Below are 20,938 nucleotides of genomic sequence, written 5' to 3'. Positions count from 1 at the left end.
ATATATATATGATAAAAAATATATATTCTTCTTCTTTTTTTTTTTTTTGAGACCGAGTCTTGCTCTGTTGCCCAGGCTGGAGTGCAGTGGCATGATCTCAGCTCACTGCAAGCTCTGCCTCCCGGGTTCACGCCATTCTCCCGCCTCGGCCTCCCGAGTAGCTGGGACAACAGGCGCCCGCCACCAGGTCCAGCTAATTTTTTGTATTTTTAGTAAAGACTGGGTTTCATCGTGTTAGCCAGGATAGTCTCAATCTCCTGACCTCATGATCCACCCGCCTCAGCCTCCCAAAGGGCTGGGATTACAGGCGTGAGCCACCGCGCCCGGCCATTAATTATAATTTTTTTTTTTTTTTTTTTTTTTTTGAGACGGAGTCTGGCTCTGTCACCCAGGCTGGAGTGCAGTGGCCAGATCTCAGCTCACTGCAAGCTCCGCCTCCCGGGTTCACGCCATTCTCCTGCCTCAGCCTCCCGAGTAGCTGGGACTACAGGCGCCTGCCACCTCGCCCGGCTAAGTTTTTGTATTTTTAGTAGAGACGGGGTTTCACTGTGTTAGCCAGGATGGTCTCGATCTCCTGACCTCGTGATCCGCCCGTCTCGGCCTCCCAAAGTGCTGGGATTACAGGCTTGAGCCACCGCGCCCGGCCTAATTATAATTTTTAAATGATCACCTTCAAAGGATGATACGGAACCAATTCATTATCTTGAAAATTAGTAAATAAAGAAAAAGAATCAAGCATTTATCCTGCTTTTTCTATATGAATTTGGTAAAAGTTGAGGAGAAATGTCTCTAAAAAACTATTCCATCTAATAAGTAAAAAGTGATAAAATTAGAGTATCATGATTTTGCAACTCCCAATGAACAGCTGCTAAGATCACAAAAAGAGACACAACCAGACATCATGTGTTTCCTATGGGCATGCCAAATACTGCCTATATAATCTTGCTAAAAGGATCAAGCCTCAGTTTTTTTGTTTGTTTTTGAGATACAGTCTCATTCTGTCGCCCAGGCTAGAGTGCAGTGGCATGAACATAGCTCAGTGTGGCTTTGACATCATGAACTCAAGCGATTACCCTGCCTCAGCCTCCTGGCTTTTTTTTTTTTTTTTTTTTTTTTGAGACACAGCCTCCCTGTTTCACCCAGGCTGGAGTGCTGTGGCGCAATCTTGGCTCATTGCAATCTCCGCCTCCTGGGTTCAGGCAATTCTCCTGCCTCAACCTTCCAAGTAGCTGGGATTACAAGTATGGGTCACCATGCCTGGCTAATTTTTATATTTTTAGTAGAGACGGGGTTTCTCCACGTTGGCCAGGCTGGTCTCAAACTCTTGACCTCAGGTGATCCACCTGCCTCGGCCTCCCAAAGTGCTGGGATTACAGGCCTGAGCCACCGCGCCTAGCCTCGGCTAATTTTTAATTTATTTTTTTGGTAAAGACAGGGTCTTACCATGTTGCCCAGGCAGGTCTTGAACTCCTGGGTTTAAGCGATCCTCCTGCCTCACCTCCCAAAGTGCTGGGATTTTAGGCATGAACTACTATTATATGTTCAGCCAAGCCTGAGTTTGAATCAGACTCCTGCTAATTTGTAAGAAATACAGAAGACAGGACAACATGCTAAACTCCAACAAGAGTATGTAATTAGTAAAATCCAGGGAAATTCTCCAGGTCAAACAGCCCAATTATTCAGTAAGTAAACTGTAAGGAAATGAAAGAAAAATCCAAGAATAAGAGATTTAAAAGATATGAATTTTTTTTTTTTTTTTTGAGACGGAGTCTCGCTCTGTCGCCCAGGCTGGAGTGCAGTGGCGGGATCTCGGCTCACTGCAAGCTCCACCTCCCGGGTTTACGCCATTCTCCTGCCTCAGCCTCCCAAGTAGCTGGGACTACAGGCGCCTGCCACCTTGCCCGGCTAGTTTTTTGTATTTTTTAGTAGAGACGGGGTTTCACCGGGTTAGCCAGCATGGTCTTGATCTCCTGACCTCGTGATCCGCCCATCTCGGCCTCCCGATATGAAAATTTTTTTAAATGAGCAACATCAAACTATAGTGCTCAGGGATACACATTTGGGTGATAAAAGCATTCATGGAAAAATGAAAGGAAGTGATTATTATAAAGACAGTTGTAGAGATTAGTATGGGGAACACGGAAGGATTTCTGGAGCATCTGGAAAAGTTTTGGTTCCTTTGCCTGAGTGGTATTCATCTTATAATAATATTAAACCAGCCGGGCACTGTGGCTCACGCCTGTAATCCCAGCACTTTGGGAGGCCGAGATGGGCGGATCACGAGGTCAGGAGATTGAGACCATCCTGGCTAACACGGTGAAACCCCGTCTTTACTAAAAAATACAAAAAACTAGCTGGGCGAGGTTGGTGGGCGCCTGTAGTCCCAGCTACTTGGGAGGCTGAGGCAGGAGAATGGCGTGAACCCGGGAGGCGGAGCTTGCAGTGAGCCGAGATCGCACCACTGCACTCCAGCCTGGGCAACAAAGCGAGACTCCATCTCAATACTAATACTAATAATAATAATAATAATAATAATAATAATATTAAACCATGCATATGATTTTTGTGGTTTTCTATTTTATTAAAAAAAAAAGAAAGAAAAGAAATTTAGGCCGGGCGCGGTGGCTCAACCCTGTAATCCCAGCACTTTGGGAGGCCGAGGCGGGTGGATCACAAGGTCAGGAGATCGAGACCATCCTGGCTAACATGGTGAAACCCCGTCTCTACTAAAAAAATACAAAAAACTAGCCGGGCGTGGTGGCGGGCGCCTGTAGTCCCAGCTACTCGGAGGCTGAGGCAGGAGAATGGCGTAAACCCGGGAGGCAGAGCTTGCAGTGAGCCGAGATCGCGCCACTGCACTCCAGCCTGGGTGACACCGCAAGACTCTGTCTCAAAAAAAAAAAAAAAAAAAAAGAAATTTAGATGAAGTAGTGCTGTCATGCCGCTCCCCGTCCCCAGCGAATCCAAATTGGGTGAGCCTTTGGATTCAATTACCATTTTACAGAAAATTCAGAGGACAGAGAAACATATTAAACAATGTCATGGAGATGCAATAGGTAAACTCCAGACAGAACAATATTTTAAATATATAAATTGCAAGAAAAAAAGGGAAAAAGAAATGGAGGAAGAAAACTACAAATTAAAAAAGAAGTGCTGCCGGGCCTGGCGGCTCACACCTGTAATCCCAGCACTTTGGGAGGCTGAGGCGGGTGGATCACAAGGTCAGCAGTTCGAGACCAGCCTGACCAACATGATGAAACCCCATCTCTACTAAAAATACAAAAAATTAGCTGGGCGTGGTGGCGGGCACCTGTAATCCCAGTGACTTGGGAGGCTGAGGCAGGAGAATTGCTTGAAACCAGAAGGCGGAGATTGCAGTGAGCCAAGATTGTGCCACTGCATTCTAGCCTGGACAATAAGAGCAAAACTCCGTCTCAAAAAAAAAAAAAAAAAAAAAAAGAGCTGGGTGCAGTGGCTCACGCCTGTAATCCCAGCACTTTGGGAGGCTGAGGCGGATGGATCACGAAGTCAGGAGTTCAAGACCAGCCTGACCAACACGGTAAAACCCTGTCTCTACTAAAAATAAAAAAATTAAGGCCGGGCGCGGTGGCTCACGCCTGTAATCCCAGCACTTCGGGAGGCCGAGATGGGCGGATCACGAGGTCAGGAGATCGAGACCATCCTGGCTAACACGGTGAAACCCCGTCTCTACTGAAAATACAAAAAAAAAATTAGCCGGGTGCGGTGGTGGGCGCCTGTAGTCCCAGCACACGGGAGGCTGAGGCAGGAGAATGGCATGAACCCGGGAGGCGGAGCTTGCAGTGAGCCAAGATCGTGCCACTGCACTCCAACCTGGGCGACAGAGCAAGACTCCGTCTCAAAAAAAAAAAAAAAAAAAATTAGCCAGGTGGTGCGGGCCTGTAATCCCAGCTACTCAGGAGGCTGAGGCAGGAGAATCGCTTGAACCCAGGAGGTGGCTGGTTGCAGTGAGCCGAGATCGCACCACTGCACTCCAGCCAGGGTGACAGAGGGAGACTCCATCTCAAAGAAAAAAAAAAAGAACCTGGGCATGGTGGTTCATGCCTGTAATCTCAACACTTTGGAAGGCTGAGGAGGGAAGATCACTTGAGCCCAGGAGTTTATGACCAGCCTGCGCAACATAGAAACACCTTGTCTCAACAAAAAAATTGAAAAATTAGCCAACCATGGTGGCCCATGACTGTAGTCCTAGCTACTCGGGAGGCTGAGGTGGAAGGATCACTTAAGCCTGGGAGGCCAAGGCATGACTGCACTACTATACTCCAGCCTGAGTGACAGAGACCCTGTCTCAAAACAAAACAAAACAAAAGTATATTTAAAAACAAAACACTAGTATGCAATGAAGAAGTGGACAGGTATACAAACAGGGCAGGAGTGGCCATGGGCTGATGGTTGCTGGGGCTGGGTGATGGATACATAGGGTTTATTACATCATTCTGCATACCAAACAAATAAACATAAAGAAGGTAATAATCCAGGAATAAGTCTAGTTTGCAGATACACTCAAGGGAGTCTTACAGTGTTGCTGGAGGGGGTCATGCAGCCAGAGCAAGGAGGGGAGCCCAATCAGTGGCATGACCCTGTACCTATAAAATAAGGACAAACCACTTACTGGGGAGATGCCCAGAGACACTGGTCACAAATCCCCAGGAAAGGACTCCTGGCTTCCTTCTTTCACAAGCATAAGTGTAATAATCTCTTCTTAGTATGCCTAATACCTCATCAGCAAATGTTTGAGTGTTCTAATATACAAAATAATATAGAGCAGGCTGGGCGCGGTGGCTCACCCCTGTAATTCCAGCACTTTGGGAGGCCGAGGCGGGTGGATCACCTAAGGTCAGGAGTTCGAGACCAGCCTGACCAACACGGTGAAACCCCGTCTCTAAAAAATACAAAAAATTAGCCGGGCGTGATGGTGGGCGCCTGTAATTCCAGCTACTCAGGAGAATTGCTTGAACCCAGGAGGCAGAGTTTGTGGTGAGCCGAGATTGCGCCACTGCACTCCAGCCTGGGCACTACAAAGCAAGACTCTGTCTCAAAATAATATAGAGCAAAGGAAAGACAGTTCTTGCTCTGGATGACCTGGCAATCAGATAGGTAAGATAAAATAATGACAAAGGGGCCGGGCGCGGTGGCTCAAGCCTGTAATCCCAGCACTTTGGGAGGCCGAGACGGGTGGATCACGAGGTCAGAAGATCGAGACCATCCTGGCGAACACGGTGAAACCCCGTCTCTACTAAAAAATACAAAAAACTAGCCGGGCGAGATGGCGGGCGCCTGTAGTCCCAGTTACTTGGGAGGCTGAGGCAGGAGAATGGCGTAAACCCGGGAGGCGGAGCTTGCAGTGAGCTGAGATCCGGCCACTGCACTCCAGCCCGGGCGACAGAGCGAGACTCCGTCTCAAAAAAAAAAAAAAAAAAAAAAAAAAAATAATGACAAAGGGCATCTCAAAGGATATCACAAGGATATCTGAGGGGCCACCCAGAGTATCATTCAACACATATATCTTGAGTACCACCTTTATAGGGCCAGGAGAACACCAGAGATACCACCTTAAACACTTCCTATGCACCTACATCTTAGAGACCACTGAGAAAAGTAACATCTGTTGAGTGCTTACTCTGTGTCAGGCATTGTCTTAAATATTTTACATGAGTTAATTCTTGCATTCCTCTAAACAACCCTATAAGTTATGTACTATAATCATCCCCATTTTACTGTTGAGGAAACTGAGGCAAGAGAGTTTCAGTTCATGCCTAAGATCACAGAGCTAATAACTGGCAGGACCTGGGGTAGCACTCGGTGCTCTGGATCCAGAACCTGTACTTTTTAACCACTATGGTATATAGCAATGGTTCCCAACTGGGTATGATTTTGGCCCCCAGGGACATATGGAGACATAATGTGATTGTCACAGCTTTGGGGGGGCGGGTGAGTGCTCCTGGTATTTAGTGGGCAAAAGTTAGGGCTTCCTCTAATACACAGGACAGACCCCACAACAAAAAACTGTCCAGCCTAAAATGTCAATAATGCTGAGCTGAGAAACTCTGATAAACAGGGAAGACATGTCACTGAACAAGTAATTATAAACTTAACAAGCGTTACAAAAGAGGAAGTAACCAATTTCCTTAAAAAGCTGTCCAATTCAGCCTGGTGTGGTGGCTCATGCCTGTAATCCCAGCACTTTGGGAGACCAAGGCAGGCGGACCATGAGGTCAAGAGTTCAAGACCAGCCTGGCCAACATGGTGAAACCCCGTCTCTACTAAAAATACAAAAATTAGCTGGGCATGGTGGCAGGTGCCTATACCATCCGAGTACGGGAGGCTGAGGAAGGAGAAACGTTTGAACTTGGGAGGTGGAGGAGGTTGCAGTGAGCCGAGATCATGCCACTACACTCCAGCCTGGGTGACTGGGGGAGACTCCATCTCAAAACAAACAAAAAAGATCTGTCCAACTCAAAGCGTGTTTTTTTTTTGTTTTTGTTTTTGTTTAAGATAGGGTCTCACTCGGCCGGGCGCGGTGGCTCAAGCCTGTAATCCCAGCACTTTGGGAGGCCGAGGCGGGTGGATCACGAGGTCAGGAGATCGAGACCATCCTGGCTAACATGGTGAAACCCCGTCTCTACTAAAAATACAAAAAAAAACTAGCCGGGCGTGGTGGCGGGCGCCTGTAGTCCCAGCTACTCGGAGGCTGAGGCAGGAGAATGGCATGAACCTGGGAGGCGGAGCTTGCAGTGAGCCGAGATCGCGCCACTGCACTCCAGCCTGGGTGACACAGCGCGAGACTCCGTCTAAAAAAAAAAAAAAAAAAAAAAAAGATAGGGTCTCACTCTGTCACTTAGGCTGGAGTGCCGTGGCGCAATCACAGCTCACTGCAGCCTTGACCTACCAGGCCTAAAAGATCCTCCCACCTCAGCCTCCCAAGCAGCTGGGACCAAAGGCGCATACCACCACGTGTGGCTAGGTGTTTTTGTTTTGTTTTGTTTTTGTAGAGATGAGGTCTCTCTTTATTATCCAGGCTAGTCTAGAACTCCTGGGCTCAAACAATCCTTCTACCTCTACCTCCCACAAGTGCTGGGATTACAGATGTGAGCCACCAAGTCTGATCAAAGTATGATTTTTTAAAGACATTTTTTGTTCATGAACTTTACAGATGAAGATTCTCTCAATTAAAAAGGGTATGTTTGCTTTTAGCCTGGCTCTAATAGGATCAGAGGTTTTGTGTGAAATCAGTCACACTCTCACTGCTGTCTGGTGTTAGGGGTTTAGTTTTTTTTGTTTTTGTTTTTGTTTTGAGATAGTCTCTGGAGTGCAGAGACTTGGCTCACTGCAACCTCCACCTCCCAGGTTCAAGCAATTCTCCTGGCCTTAGCCTCCTGAGTAGCTGGGATTACAGGCGCCTGCCACCACGCCCAGCTAACTTTTGTATTTTTAGTAGACACGGGGTTTCACCATATTGGCCAGGCTGGTCTCAAACTCCTGACCTCATGATCCAGCCACCTCGGCCTCCCAAAGTGCTGGGACTACAGGTGTGAGCCACTGCGCCCAGCAGGGGTTTAGTTTATAATTGTGAAATGGATGAGGCCAGACTGAGATGTAATCAGTGACCTCAGATCTGCTGGGACCAGGATTCAGTATTACAATAACCCCAAACTTCAAATTAAAAAAAAATTATATATATATTTACATTAAAAAAAAAAAAACAATGAGAAAGGATAAGGTCAAACCAAACTCAGGCACCATTATTTTACCAAGGGTTCCTCCCCCAGATGCTAATTATTCAATTTATTCTATTCTACTTAATTTATCTCTGTTCCTTATTTGTCACCACTCAGAACCTTCCCATTAGTCCTAGCTTTGCAACTCCTGTGATCCCTGGTATCCCTTTGACACCAGTCTTTTTTTTTTTTTGAAATGGAGTCTCACTCCATAGCCCAAGCTGGAGTGCAGTGGCATGATCTTGGCTCACTGCAACCTCCAATTCCAGGGCTCAAGCAATTCTCATGTCTCAGCCTCCCAAGTAGCTAGGACTACAGGTGTGTGCCACCATGCCCAGCTAATTTTTTGTATTTTAGTAGAGATGGGATTTCACCATATTGCCCAGGGTGGTCTTGAACTCCTGAGCTCAGGCGATCTGCCCACCTTGGCCTCCCAAAGTGCTGGGATTACAGGCATGAGGCACCATGCCCAGCCTGACACCAGTCTCAACACCTTCCTACTGCATCCAGCTCTGGGAACTGAGCCAGAAAAACCTGAGATCGCATCCTAGCTCTGCAACTCACTGGACCTCAGTTTCTTTTGCTTTTCCAAAAAGAAAAAAAAAAAAAAGGAGACTGTACTATCCCCTCAAAGGATAACACTTGGTTAAATGGAATAACACCTGGCTCCTTGTAGGTGTTCAGTTTTCATCATTCCAAAGTTTGAACACACAGGATCCTTTCTGAATCGATCAAGTTAAAATCCTTGATGCAGACTAACAGAGCTCAACCTAAATGCTAATACCTACCTCCTTCTTCACCCCAATCCTCTCCTCTAATAAAGTCAAGCTTATATAATGCCTTCCCCTTTATGATAAACAAAAGAGGGCAGCAAACAGTGGTAAAGGCTTTGTCTTCTTTGGCCCTATCCTTCAAAGTGAGGTCACTTAGGGTTGAGAGGCAACAACTCTGCTTTGCCCTCTCAACTTGATTACAATTTTAAGTCTACACAGATCTTTAACTGGAGCATTTGCACCCTCCTGCCCCCAATAAACATGGTTCTACCTTCTTCAGGTAGTTTCCATAAATGCCAGCAAACTTTCAATCTGATTACTACTACCTCTTCCAATAACAGACTGGTGGGAAATAAAGCCAAGGATTTGTAGTCGGGCCCAGGTTTGAATTCTGGCTTCAGCACTGATCAACTGAGTTAACTTTAGAGTACATAATCTAACTTTTGAGCCTCAGCCTCAGTTTCCTCACTGGCAAAATGAAGTCTTATGTATTATTTTATTTTTAAATTTATTTTATTTTATTTTTTTGGAGACAGAGTCTCCCTCTGTTGCCCAGGCTGAAATGCAATGGTGCAATCGTGGCTCACTGCAACCTCCACCTCCTAGGTTCAAGTGATTCTCCTGCTTCAGCCTGCTAAGTAGCTGGGACTACAGGCACCCGCCACCACGCCTGGCTAATTTTTGTATTTTTAGTAGAGGTGAGGTTTCACCATGTTGGACACATTATTATTATTATTATTATTATTATTATTATTATTATTATTTTTGAGACAGAGTCTTGCTTGGGGGCCCAGGCTAGAGTGTAGTAGCACAATCTCAGCTCACTGCAATCAGCCTCCTGGGTTTTAAGCGATTCTCCTGCCTCAGCCGCTGGAGTAGCTAGGATTACAGGCGTGTGCCACCACGCCCGGCAAATTTTGTATTTTTAGTAGAGGCAAGGTTTCACCATGTGGGTCAGGCTGGTCTCGAACTCCTGACCTGAGGTGATCCACCCACCTTGGACTCCCAAAGTGCTGGGATTACAGGCGTGAGCCACCGCGCCAGGCCATATTATTTTTATAGATTGATCTGTATTACCTAACTTTGAGGTTGTTGTAAAAATGTCAATATCTTTAAATAAAGAACCTGGCCAGTACCTGGCATCTAACAGGCACTCAATATTAACAGTGGCAAACACTATACACTCTAGCCCTTAATACAATGCTAAGAATCTTGGTTAAAATATCTGCAGACAGGGTACATTTGTAGAATGAAATAAGCTGCATCTGAGGAGTCCAATATTCCACGAAGTTTCTCAATATTCTACCAGTAGAGTGATGCTCCAGAGTCCAGAATACTCTCTGAGATTTTCCAGACTTGCCCACAGGCAGAGCTGACTACCCTAATCTTGCTGGTCACCGCCACATGCTTTATACTGACTTGAACATGTGCTCTCACCTTTGTCTTCCTTCCTGTCCCCTCTTTGAGACTATGACTTCTCTGAAGGCAGAAATGTAGCTTATTTTTTATAATAAATTGCAAAACAAATGTTTGTTAAATAAAAACCCCCCCAAAAGCCAAAAACTTTAAAAACTGCTAAGCAGAGTCAACTCTTATATGGAAGGAATCTAACTTTTCCCTTTAAGCAAGTCAACTGCACAAGACCCAACTGTGTTGACAGCACTGAGGCAAAACTAAATGAAGTGAGAATTAATACAGTTCACACCCTGTCATGCCTGATTTAAATCACCAAGATTACAAGAAACATTCCTGTCACCTGGCTCAATCCTGTTCCTAGTCTTCTGCCTGAGGCTCCCCTGAGCTCCTACAGTTTAGACCAATTTCTTGGCATTTTGTTTAAGAATCTTAATTTGATTCAATGGTAAAGCATGAAGTTCTCATTTTAAATTGTTTATTTTTTTGTTTTGTTTTTTTTTTTTTTTTGAAAGAGTCTGGGCTCTGTCACCCAGGCTGGAGTGCAATGGCGCAATCTCAGCTCACTGCAACCTCTGCTTTCCCAGGTTCAAGCAATTCTCCCTCTTCAGCCTCCCGAGTAGCTGGGATTACAGGCACCCACCACCACGCCTGGCTAATTTTTGTATTTTTAGTAGAAACGGGGTTTCACCATGTTGGCCAGGCTGTCTCAAACTCCTGACCTCAGGTGATCTGCCCTCCTCAGCCTCCCAAAGTGCTGAGATTACAGGTGTGAGCTACCACCCCATGCCTTTTCTTTTTGAGACAGGGTCTCACTGTGTCACCCAGGCTGGAGTGCAGTGGCTTAATCTTGGCTCATTGGAGCCTCTGCCTCCCAGGCTCAAGTGATCCTCCCACCTCAGCCTCCCAAGTAGCTGGGACTACAGATGCCCGGCATCACACCCAGCTAACTTTTGTGTATTTTGTAGAGATATGGTTTCACCATGTTGCCCAGCCTGGTCTTGAACCCCTGGACTTGAGCAATCTGCCCGTCTCAGCCTCCCAAAGTACTGGGATTATTACAGTGTGAGCCACCATGCCTGGCTTAAGTTGTTTGTGTCTTACAAGTTCCTCATATTAATGTCCTTGTCATTTTGTCTTACCAACACTATAAAGGCAGATTGCTCCAAAGAATCCCCTCTTGCCCTCCACAAACTATACAGACACCTCCCTAACTTAGTGTGCAGGAAGACTATACAATCACACCAGCAAGAATAGCAACTGCCCAGTGCTCCCAAATGGAGAGAGGTCTTGTATTCATCAATGGTAGGGACGGCAAGATACAAAACAAAGAATTTACTGTTCAGCAGCAAGTTTAGTACAACATGGGCAAACCCACAGCAGATACTTCCTAACAGAGCGCAATGTGCAATTGGATTTGGCCCTTGTTTTTTCTTTTTTTGGGGGAGACAGGGTTTTGTTCTGTCACCCAGACTAGAGTGCAGTGGCACGATCACGGCTCAGTGCAGCCTTGACCTCTTGGGCTCAAGCGATCCTCCCATCTCAGCCTCCTAACTAGCTGGAACTACAGGCATGTACCACTATGTCTGGCTAATTTTTTAAAGAGATGGGGGTCTCAAATTCCTGGGCTCAAGCAATCCTCCCACGTTGGCCTCTCAAAGTGCTGGGATTACAGGCATGAGCCACCATGCCTAGCCAGACTGAGCCCTCCTGACACTCGCCCTGCCTTTCTGGTAAACATTCTCTTACCTTTCCCATTCCTATGGGTAGGACCTGAGAGCTCTCACCTTTCTCCTTCACTTATAAATGTTGACATGCCTAGATCAGGGACACCTCCAAATGTCAAATGTTCACATGATGCCTGGACATCAGAGGTGGAAGCAGTTTTCTCATTCACGTGGTCAGAGAAGCAAAGATTCTTCCTCAGTATGCTGAGAGATTAACGTACAAAGGCAGGGGATTAACCACAGGACCAGGAGTGGTAGCTACAACAGCCAGGGGAAAGAAGCTTAACCATGGCCTTTTGTGGGGGTGGTGTTTTTTGACACTAAACTGGATCATACCAAAGTTAAGTTAAATAATTAACAGAAATACAGCCTTACCTGGAACCCTGGATCTTAAGAAATACAGAAACTTTCCATTCTTGGAGTGCATAATGGCTCTCTTAATAAACTCTACAACAGATTGACAGCGGTCCTCAAACTTAGGATGACACCACAGGCTGAAGGTTCCTGCCATGGAAAATTAAGAAGTAAAAATTTTAAAACTTACTTTAGAAGATAGGAGAGGCTGGTTTGAATATTTTAACAATGATTCTCACTTTTGGGAGGGCAGTTTGGGGGCAAGCTGGCTCAAAAGTCTCTGAAGCTACCTGTTCCTGCTTATCTCACAGTTAACTGTAAAAAGATGTTGCCTTTTGTAAGACATAAATTAGATCTTACAAAGTTTTTGTTAAGTAAATACAAGTTAAGTACTCCTTATCCGAAATGCTTGAGACCAGAAGTGTTTCAGATTTTGGATTTTTTTCAGATTTTGGAATATTTGCATTATACTTACCCATTGAACATCCCTAATCCAAAACTCTGAAATCCAAAGTGCTCCAGTGAGCATTTCCTTTGAGCATCATGTCAGTGTGCAAAAAGTTTCAGATTTTTAAGCATTTTGGACTTCAGTTTAGGGATACTCAACCTTTAATAATTTCAAATCAGAAAAAAAGATATGAAATTTTTCATCAAGTATGAACAGTAATCTTTAAATCACAGACTTCCTCTCTCTATATATATGTATTTATGTATATTAAGTATAGGTACAGTCATGCATTACTTAATGAGAGGAATATGTTCAGAGAAATGCATCATTAGGCAAACATCAGAGTGTACTTATCCAAACCTAGATGGTATAGCCTACTACACACCTAGGCTATGTGGTAGAGCCTACTGCTCCTAGGCTACAGACCTGAATAGCATGTTACTGTGCTGAATACTGGAGGCAACTCTAACACAATGGTAAGTATATGAATACTTAAACATATTTATGTTTAAATATGTATCTAAACATATTTAAACATAGAAAAAGTACAGTAAAAATACAGTAATATAATCTTATGGAACCACCGTCATATATGTAGTCTATCATTGACCAAAATGTTGCTAAACAGTGTATGACTGTGTGTGTGTGTACACATATAAGCAGGTCTTTGAATAACATTTTGTTCAGTGTTGTTTCCTTATAACTTTTTTTTTTTTTAGACAGGATCTTGCTCTGTCACCCAGGCTGGAGTGCACTGGAGTGATCTTGGCTCACTGCAACCTCCACTTCCTGGGTTCAAGTGATTCTCCTGCCTCAGACTCCTGAGTAGCTGGGATTACAGGCACCTGCCACCACGCCTGGCTAATTTTTGTATTTTTAGTAGAGACGGGGTTTCGTCACATTGGTCAGGCTGGTCTCGAACTCCTGACCTCAAGTGATCCACCTGCCTCGGCCTCCCAAAGTGCTGGGATTACAGGTGTAAGGCACCATGCTTGTTCCCTTATAATGTTGATAAGAAACAAAAATTGGCCGGGCGCGGTGGCTCAAGCCTGTAATCCTAGCACTTTGGGAGGCCGAGACGGGCGGATCACAAGGTCAGGAGATCGAGACCATCCTGGCTAACACGGCGAAACCCCGTCTCTACTAAAAACACAAAAAATTAGCCAGGCGAGGTGGCGGCGCCTGTGGTCCCAGCTACTCGGGAGGCTGAGGCAGGAGAATGGCGGGAACCCGGGAGGCGGAGCTTGCAGTGAGCTGAGATCTGGCCACTGCACTCCAGCCTGGGCGACAGAGCGAGACTGCGTCTCAAAAAAAAAAAAAAAAAAAGAAACAAAAATTGATTTCTGGCCAGGACCACTGTCTGTGTGGAGTTGGCACATCTGCATGGGTTTTCTCTGGGTATGCTGGTTTCCTTCCATATCCCAGAGATGTGTGTGTAAGGTGAAACGGCATGCTAAGCTGTGCCAGTCTGAGTGAGTGTGGGTGTGTGGGTATACACCCCCCGATGGAATGGTGTCCTGTCCAGAGTTGTTCTGCCTTGCATCCTGAACTGCCATGATAGGCTCCGGCCACTTGTGATCCTGAGCTGGAATACTTGGGTAAATGATTATCTAATTTGTTTTCATTAATCTTTCTTACATGTGTGTATAGTTTACATATATTTCACTGTTTAATATTAGAAGTGTTTTGGTCTTTTTTTTTTTTTTTGAGATGGAGTCTAGCCCTGTCACCCAGGCTGGAGTACAGTGGCGAGATCTCAGCTCACTGCAAGCTCCGCCTCCCGGGTTCACGCCAATTCTCCTGCCTCAGCCTCCTGAGTAGCTGGGACTACAGGCGCCCGCCACCACGCCTGGCCAATTTTTTGTATTTTTAGTAGAGACGGGGTTTCACCATGTTAGCCAGAATGGTCTTGATCTCTTGACCTTGTGATCCGCCTACCTCAGCCTCCCAAAGTGCTGGGATTACAGGCGTGAGCCACTGTGTCCAGCTGTGTTTTGGTCTTTATGTAGAAGTTTGGTCTTTATTTCAGCCTGACCAACATGGAGAAACCCCATCTCTACTAAAAATACAAAATTAGCCGAGCGTCGTGGTGCATGCCTGTAACCCCAGCTACTCGGGAGGCTGAGGCAGGAGAATTGTTTGAACCCAGGAGGCAGAGGTTTCAGTAAGCCAAGACTACACCATTGCACTCCAGCCTGGGCAATAAGAGCGAAACTTCATCTTAAAAAAAAAAAAATTGGTTTTGTTATGCGTCATTTTGCTTAAAGTCAGTTTCTAAGAACCTATTAATGACCTTTAAGTGAGGACTGACTGACTTATGTACGTACACTGACCCTTGAATAATGTCGGGGGGGCATGAACCCAATCCCAATGGCCCAACATCCTCCTCAACCCCACCAAAATCAAAAATCCACATAACTTTTGACTCCCCAAAAACTTTACTAACAACCTACTGTTGACTGAAAACCTTACCAATAATATAAACAGTTGATTAACATGTTTTGTATGTGACATGTATTATATACCATATTCTTACAATTAAGCTAGAAAAAGGAATACTATTAAGAAAATAAGAAAATATATTTACTATTGATTAAATGGAAGTGGATCATCATAAAGTGATCATAAAGTGGATCATCATAAAGGTCTTCATCCTCATTGTCTTCAAACCAAATAGACTGAGGAGGAAGAGGAAGAGGAGTGTGTCTCAGGGTTGGCAGAGGTAGAGAAGGTGGAAGGGGAGGCAGGAGAGGAAGGCACACATAGTATAAATTTACAGAAATGTTATAATTTGTCTAACTTTTTTTGCTTTTTCTATTTTTTAGAAACAGGGTCTCACTCTATCACCCAGGCTGGAGTGCAGTGGTGTGATCACAGCTCGCTGCATCCTCGAACTACTGGGTTTAAGTGATCCTCCTGGCCTAGCCTCCTGCATAGCTGAAGCTATCAGCCCAGGCTGGTCTTGAACTCCTGGCCTCAAGTGATCCTCCTGCCTTGGCCTCCCAACTGCTGGGATTACAGGCATGAGCCTCCACACTCAGGCTTGGTTTTTCATTTCTCTAAAAATGTTTCCATATGGTACCAATTCTTCTTCCACCATTTGCTTTGGTTTTAGTACTCATATCATCGAAGGGTCCAAGTCTAAAATAACTCAAAAGCAGTCTCAAATAACCTGAACCCTTCTGCCAGATTGCCTGACATCAATGTTTTCTGGCACTGTTTCTTCTATGTCTTCTTCCTCGTCATCTGGCACTGGCTCAGAAGAACTCATCTCTATCAAGTCATCTTCAGTTAATTCCTCTGATGTGCTGTTCTTGAATTTCTCTAAAATCCCTCTCTTGAAATCTTTCACCCCTTACCTTCTATTTTTGCCATATCTCTTTCATGATTTCCTTGATTGGCTCTGTCACAGATCCTATGAAGTCACACATAATTTCTGGACACAGTTTTCTTCAGCAGGAATTTATTGTTTTCGGCTTGATGGTTTTCACAACTTTTTCTTCTGAGACAGGGTCACAGTCTGTTGCCCAGGCTGGAGCGCAGTGGCATGATCACCCGCTCACTGCAGTTTTGACCCTCCCAAGTACCTGGGACTAGAGGTATGCATGACCATGCCCAGCTTATTTTTGTATCTTTTGTGGAAATGTGGTTTCACCACATTGCCCAGGCTGGTCTCTAACTTCCAGGTTCAAGTGATCTGCCCACCTCGGCCTCCCAAAGTGCTGGGATTACAGGCATGAGCCACTGCACCTGGCCCACAATTTCTTCTATAACAACTACGGCATCTTTTTTTTTGAGATGGAGTCTCACTCTGTCGCCCAGGCTGGAATGCAGTAAAGCGATTTTGGCTCACTGTAACCTCCACCTCCCAAGTTTGAGTGATTCTCCTGCCTCAGCCTCCCAAGTAGCTGGGATTATAGGCATGCGCCACCAGGCCTGGCTAATTTTTGTATTTTTAGTAGAGACAGGGTTTCGCCACATTGGCCAGGCTGGCCTCACACTCCTGACCTCAGGTGATCCACCCACCTTGGCCTCTCAAAGTGCTGGGATTATAGGCGTTAGCCACTCCACCCGGGCAACTATGGTATCTTCAATGGAGAAATCCTTCCAGACATTCATGATGTTCTATCGGTGTCTTCTTCCACAGCACTTAAAATCCGTTGCATAGAGTACCAAGTGCAATGAGTGTGAAAGGTCCTTATCACCCATCTGATCTAGAGGCTGAATTAGAGACATTGTGTCTAGGGGCAAGCAGACCACTTTGACACCTTCAGTGTTGAACTCATGGGGTTCTGGGTGGCCAGGGGCATTGACCAATATCAAAAGAGCTTTAAAGGCAGTCCCTTACTGGCAAGGTACTTCCTGACTTCAGAGACAAAGCACTGATGAAACGAATCCAGAAAAAAAGGTTCTCATTGTGCATGCCTTCTTGCTGTACAACCAAAAGACTGTAGCTTTATAGGTAAAGGTAGTCCTGATTATTAACCCAATTGCATTTGCACAAAACGAGAGAGTTAGCCTACCCTTTCCTGCCTTAAATTCTGGTTCTTACTTCTCTTCCTTACTAATAAATATCCTTTGTGGCATTTTCTTTCCCCCAGAATAGGGCACTTTCATCTTCATTAAAAACCTGTTCAGGGCCGGGCGCGGTGGCTCAAGCCTGTAATCCCAGCACTTTGGGAGGCCGAGACGGGTGGATCACGAGGTCAGGAGATCGAGACCATCCTGGCTAACACGGTGAAACCCCGTCTCCACTAAAAAATACAAAAAACTAGCCGGGCGAAGTGGCGGGCGCCTGAAGTCCCAGCTACTTGGGAGGCTGAGGCAGGAGAATGGCATGTACCCGGGAGGCGGAGCTTGCAGTGAGCTGAGATCCGGCCACTGCACTCCAGCCTGGGCGACAGAGCATGACTCCGTCTCAAAAACAAAAAAAAAAAAAAAAATAAAAAAACCTGTTCAGGCAGATATCCTTTCTCCTCAGTGATTTTCCCCATGGTGTCTGGGAACCTGTCTGCTGCCTCTTGGTCAGTAGAAGCTACGCCTCCTGTTATCTTGACATTTTTCAAGTCAAATTGTCCTAAAATTATCAAACCATCCATTGCCGGAATTAAATTCTCCAGCTCTAGTTCCTTCACTTTCCTCTTGCTTTAAGTTGTCATATAATGACTTTACTTTTTCCTAAATCATATTAATCTATAGGTATGCTTTGCTTTTCTGTTTTCTTTTTTGAGACAGGCTCTTGCTCTGCCACCCAGACTGGAGTGCAGTGGAGCAATCATGGCTCACTGCAGCCTTAACCTCCTAGGCTCAAGTAATCCTCTCACTTCATCCCCATGAGTAGCCAGGACCACAGACAGGCATCACCATGCCCAGCTAATTTTTAAATATTTTAGATCTCACTATCTTGCCCAGGCTGGTCTTGAACTCCTGCCCTCAAATGATCCTCCCGAATTAGCCTCCCAAAGTGCTGGGATTACAAGCATGAGCCACTGCACCCGGCCAAGGTATCCATTTCTTATAGTAGCAATCTGGCACCCATATAAAAGCTGCATTTTCACTATGAGATTAAAAAGTATTTCACAATAAATGAAAGCAGAAACAGTGGCTTCACGAACGAATGTCTTTTCCTTTTCTTTCTATTTTTTTTTTTTTTTTTGAGACGGAGTTTCGCTCTTGTTGCCCAGGCTGCAGTGCAATGGCATAATCTCGGCTCACCACAACCTCTGCCTCCTGGGTTCAATCGATTCTCCTGCCTCAGCCTCCTGAGTAGCTGGGATTACAGGCATGCACCACCACATCCGGCTAATTTTCTATTTTTAGTAAAGACGGGGTTTCTCCATGTTGGTTAGGCTGGTCTCGATCTCCCGACCTCATGTGATCCGCCCGCCTTGGCCTCCCAAAGTGTTAGGATTACAGGCGTGAGCCACCACACCCAGCCTTTTTTCTTTTATTACAACAGTCCTTATGCTGAATTCACTTATCTTGAAATGGTGAACCACCACAGCTGCAGACCTCAAACTATGTACAAACTGAGCAATTTTTCTTGTGATGTTCTAACTTTTCTCTGCTTCTTAGGAGAACTTCCAGCAACACTAGTGGCACTAGTGGGTCCTACAGTATTATTCAAGGTTTACTGTATTGCACTAAACACAATGAAAACTATACAAGAACCATGAGAGATCAATTTTTACTGTGATACACAATTAGCTGGAGAGAGAAACGCTCACGTGGTGATGACTAGCGTCACACAGCATTTTAAGCGGATACTTGCAACACTTGAGCTCACCACAGTAGTAACAGGGAGTTGGCTATGAAACATTACAGTAGTACATCCAGTATGTAACAGTTAATTTTATGCAGTTATGATTTAATACTGCACCTTTACATTTGTTTACATTTTCTCTCAACAGTGAATGGTGCCATGTACGGTTTGTGTGCATAAGTTTTGATAAAGTTTTAACTTTTTATAATAGATTTGTATTTATTTCATGGTAGCAAATGTTAAAATAGACTAGTATCCACATATATTTTATTCATTCATAACATACCTTTTTAACTTTTTTGATATTTCTAGGCTAGTTTATCTGTAAGATTTTACAAACTGTCACAAATCTCCTAAATATTTTCCAATGTATTTATTTTTTTAAATCCATATATAAACAGACTTGCACAGTTCAAACCCAGGTTGTTCAAGGGTCAACTGCATATACTTCTTAAGAGACCATACGGAATAGTCGAGGAAAGACAGGAACAGCAGTTTTGTGGGTCTCATTCATTCATGTGTGTGTTGAGTGCAAAAAATAAAAATCTAAGTCTTTCCTTCTTTAACTGTAAAACCCCATGCCAACATATTACAAAGATCCCACCTCAAACTTTAAAATCCCAAATGGAAAAGGGAATCTGAACTCCTATGACTTAAAAAAATAAAACAACAAAAAACTCAAAAAAATGAAGCACCAGATTCCAAAGGAATCACCCACAAAAAAAAAAAGAAAAAGAAAAAGAAAGGGCCAGGCGCATTGGCTTATACCTGTAATCTCAGCACTTTGGGAGGCAGAGGTGGGCAGATAGCTTGAGCGCAGGAGTTCAAGACCAACCTGGACAACAGAAAAATCCCTGTCCTGGCCAGACACGGTGGCTCACGCCAGTAATCCCAACACTTTGGGAAGCTATAGGTGGGCAGATCACCTGAGGTCAGGAGTTCGAGGCCAACCTGGCCAACATGGTGAAACTCCGTCTCTACTAAAAATACAAAAATTAGCCAGGCGTGGTGGCATGCGCCCAGGAGCTACTCAGGAGGCGGAGGCAGGAGAATCGCCTGAACCCAGGACGCAGAGGTTGCAGTGAGCCGAGATTGTGCCACTGTACTCCCCTGGGCAAGAGAGCGAGACTGCCTCAAAAAAAAGAAAAAAAAAAAATTAGTTGGGCATGGTGGCACCCATCTGTAATCCCAACTACTCAGGAGACTGAGGCAGGAGAATCGCTTGAACTCAGGAGGTGGAGATTGCAGTGAGCTGAGATCGTGGCACTGCACTCCAGCCTGGGCACAGAGCCAGACCCTCTCTTTAAAAAACAAAACAAAAACAAAACAAAACACAAAAAAGGGATAGTAATCAGTCAAGAGAACTGCAGATTTGAGTCTCTCTACCTACTCTTATAGTATAACTTTAAAAAGACAAAGACAAATGCTCCACTGCAAACCGGTAACTGAAAGGCCCATAGGTTTCCATTAAAAATTCCAGTTATAGGCCGGGCACGGTGGCTCAAGCCTGTAATCCCAGCACTTTGGGAGGCCGAGACGGGCGGATCACAAGGTCAGGAGATGGAGACCATCCTGGCTAACACAGTGAAACCCCGTCTCTACTAAAAAATGCGAAAAAACTAGCCGGGCGGGTTGGCAGGCGCCTGTAGTCCCAGCTACTCGGGAGGCTGAGGTAGGAGAATGGCGTAAACCCGGGAGGCGGAGCTTGCAATGAGCTGAGATCCGGCCACTGCACCCCAGCCTGGGCTACAGAGCAAGACTCCATCTCAAAAAAAAAAAAAAAAAAAAAAAAAATTCCAGTTATAGGCCAGGCACTGTGGCTTATGTCTATAATCCCAGCTCTTTGGGAGGCCAAGGCAGTAGAATTGCTCCAGTCCAGGAGTTCAAGACCAGCCTGGGCAACATAGTGAGACGGTGTCTCTACTAAAAAAATATTATTTTTTAATTAGCTGGGCATGATGATGCATACCTCTAGTCCCACCTACTAGCAAGGTTGAGATAGGAGGATCACTTGAACCTGGGAGGTTGAGGCTACGATAAGGAGTGATCTCACCACTACACTCCAACTTACAACTTGGGCAGCAGGGTGAGACCCCGTCTCAAAAAAAAGAAATTCCACTTATTCAAGGAAGCAAAGTCCCTTTAACAAAAAGTAACTGGTGGCCAGGTGCAGTGGCTCACACGTGTCATCCCAGCACTTTGGG

General features: G+C 45.1%; 1 protein-coding gene across 1 annotated transcript in view; it reads right to left on the bottom strand.

Annotated features, from left to right (window-relative positions):
- The window catches only part of SOCS7 (suppressor of cytokine signaling 7), a 51,948-nt gene that overhangs the window by 19,130 nt on the left and 11,880 nt on the right, over positions 1 to 20,938 (bottom strand). The window contains exon 7 of the mRNA XM_025363456.1: positions 12,046 to 12,174. Within this exon, the coding sequence (XP_025219241.1) occupies positions 12,046 to 12,174 (129 nt within the window). The remainder of the gene's footprint in view (positions 1 to 12,045; positions 12,175 to 20,938) is intronic.

Source organism: Theropithecus gelada, chromosome 16 (genome assembly GCF_003255815.1).
Source record: "Theropithecus gelada isolate Dixy chromosome 16, Tgel_1.0, whole genome shotgun sequence".
NCBI lineage: Eukaryota > Metazoa > Chordata > Mammalia > Primates > Cercopithecidae > Theropithecus > Theropithecus gelada.
This window is presented reverse-complemented; position numbering and strand designations above follow the sequence as displayed.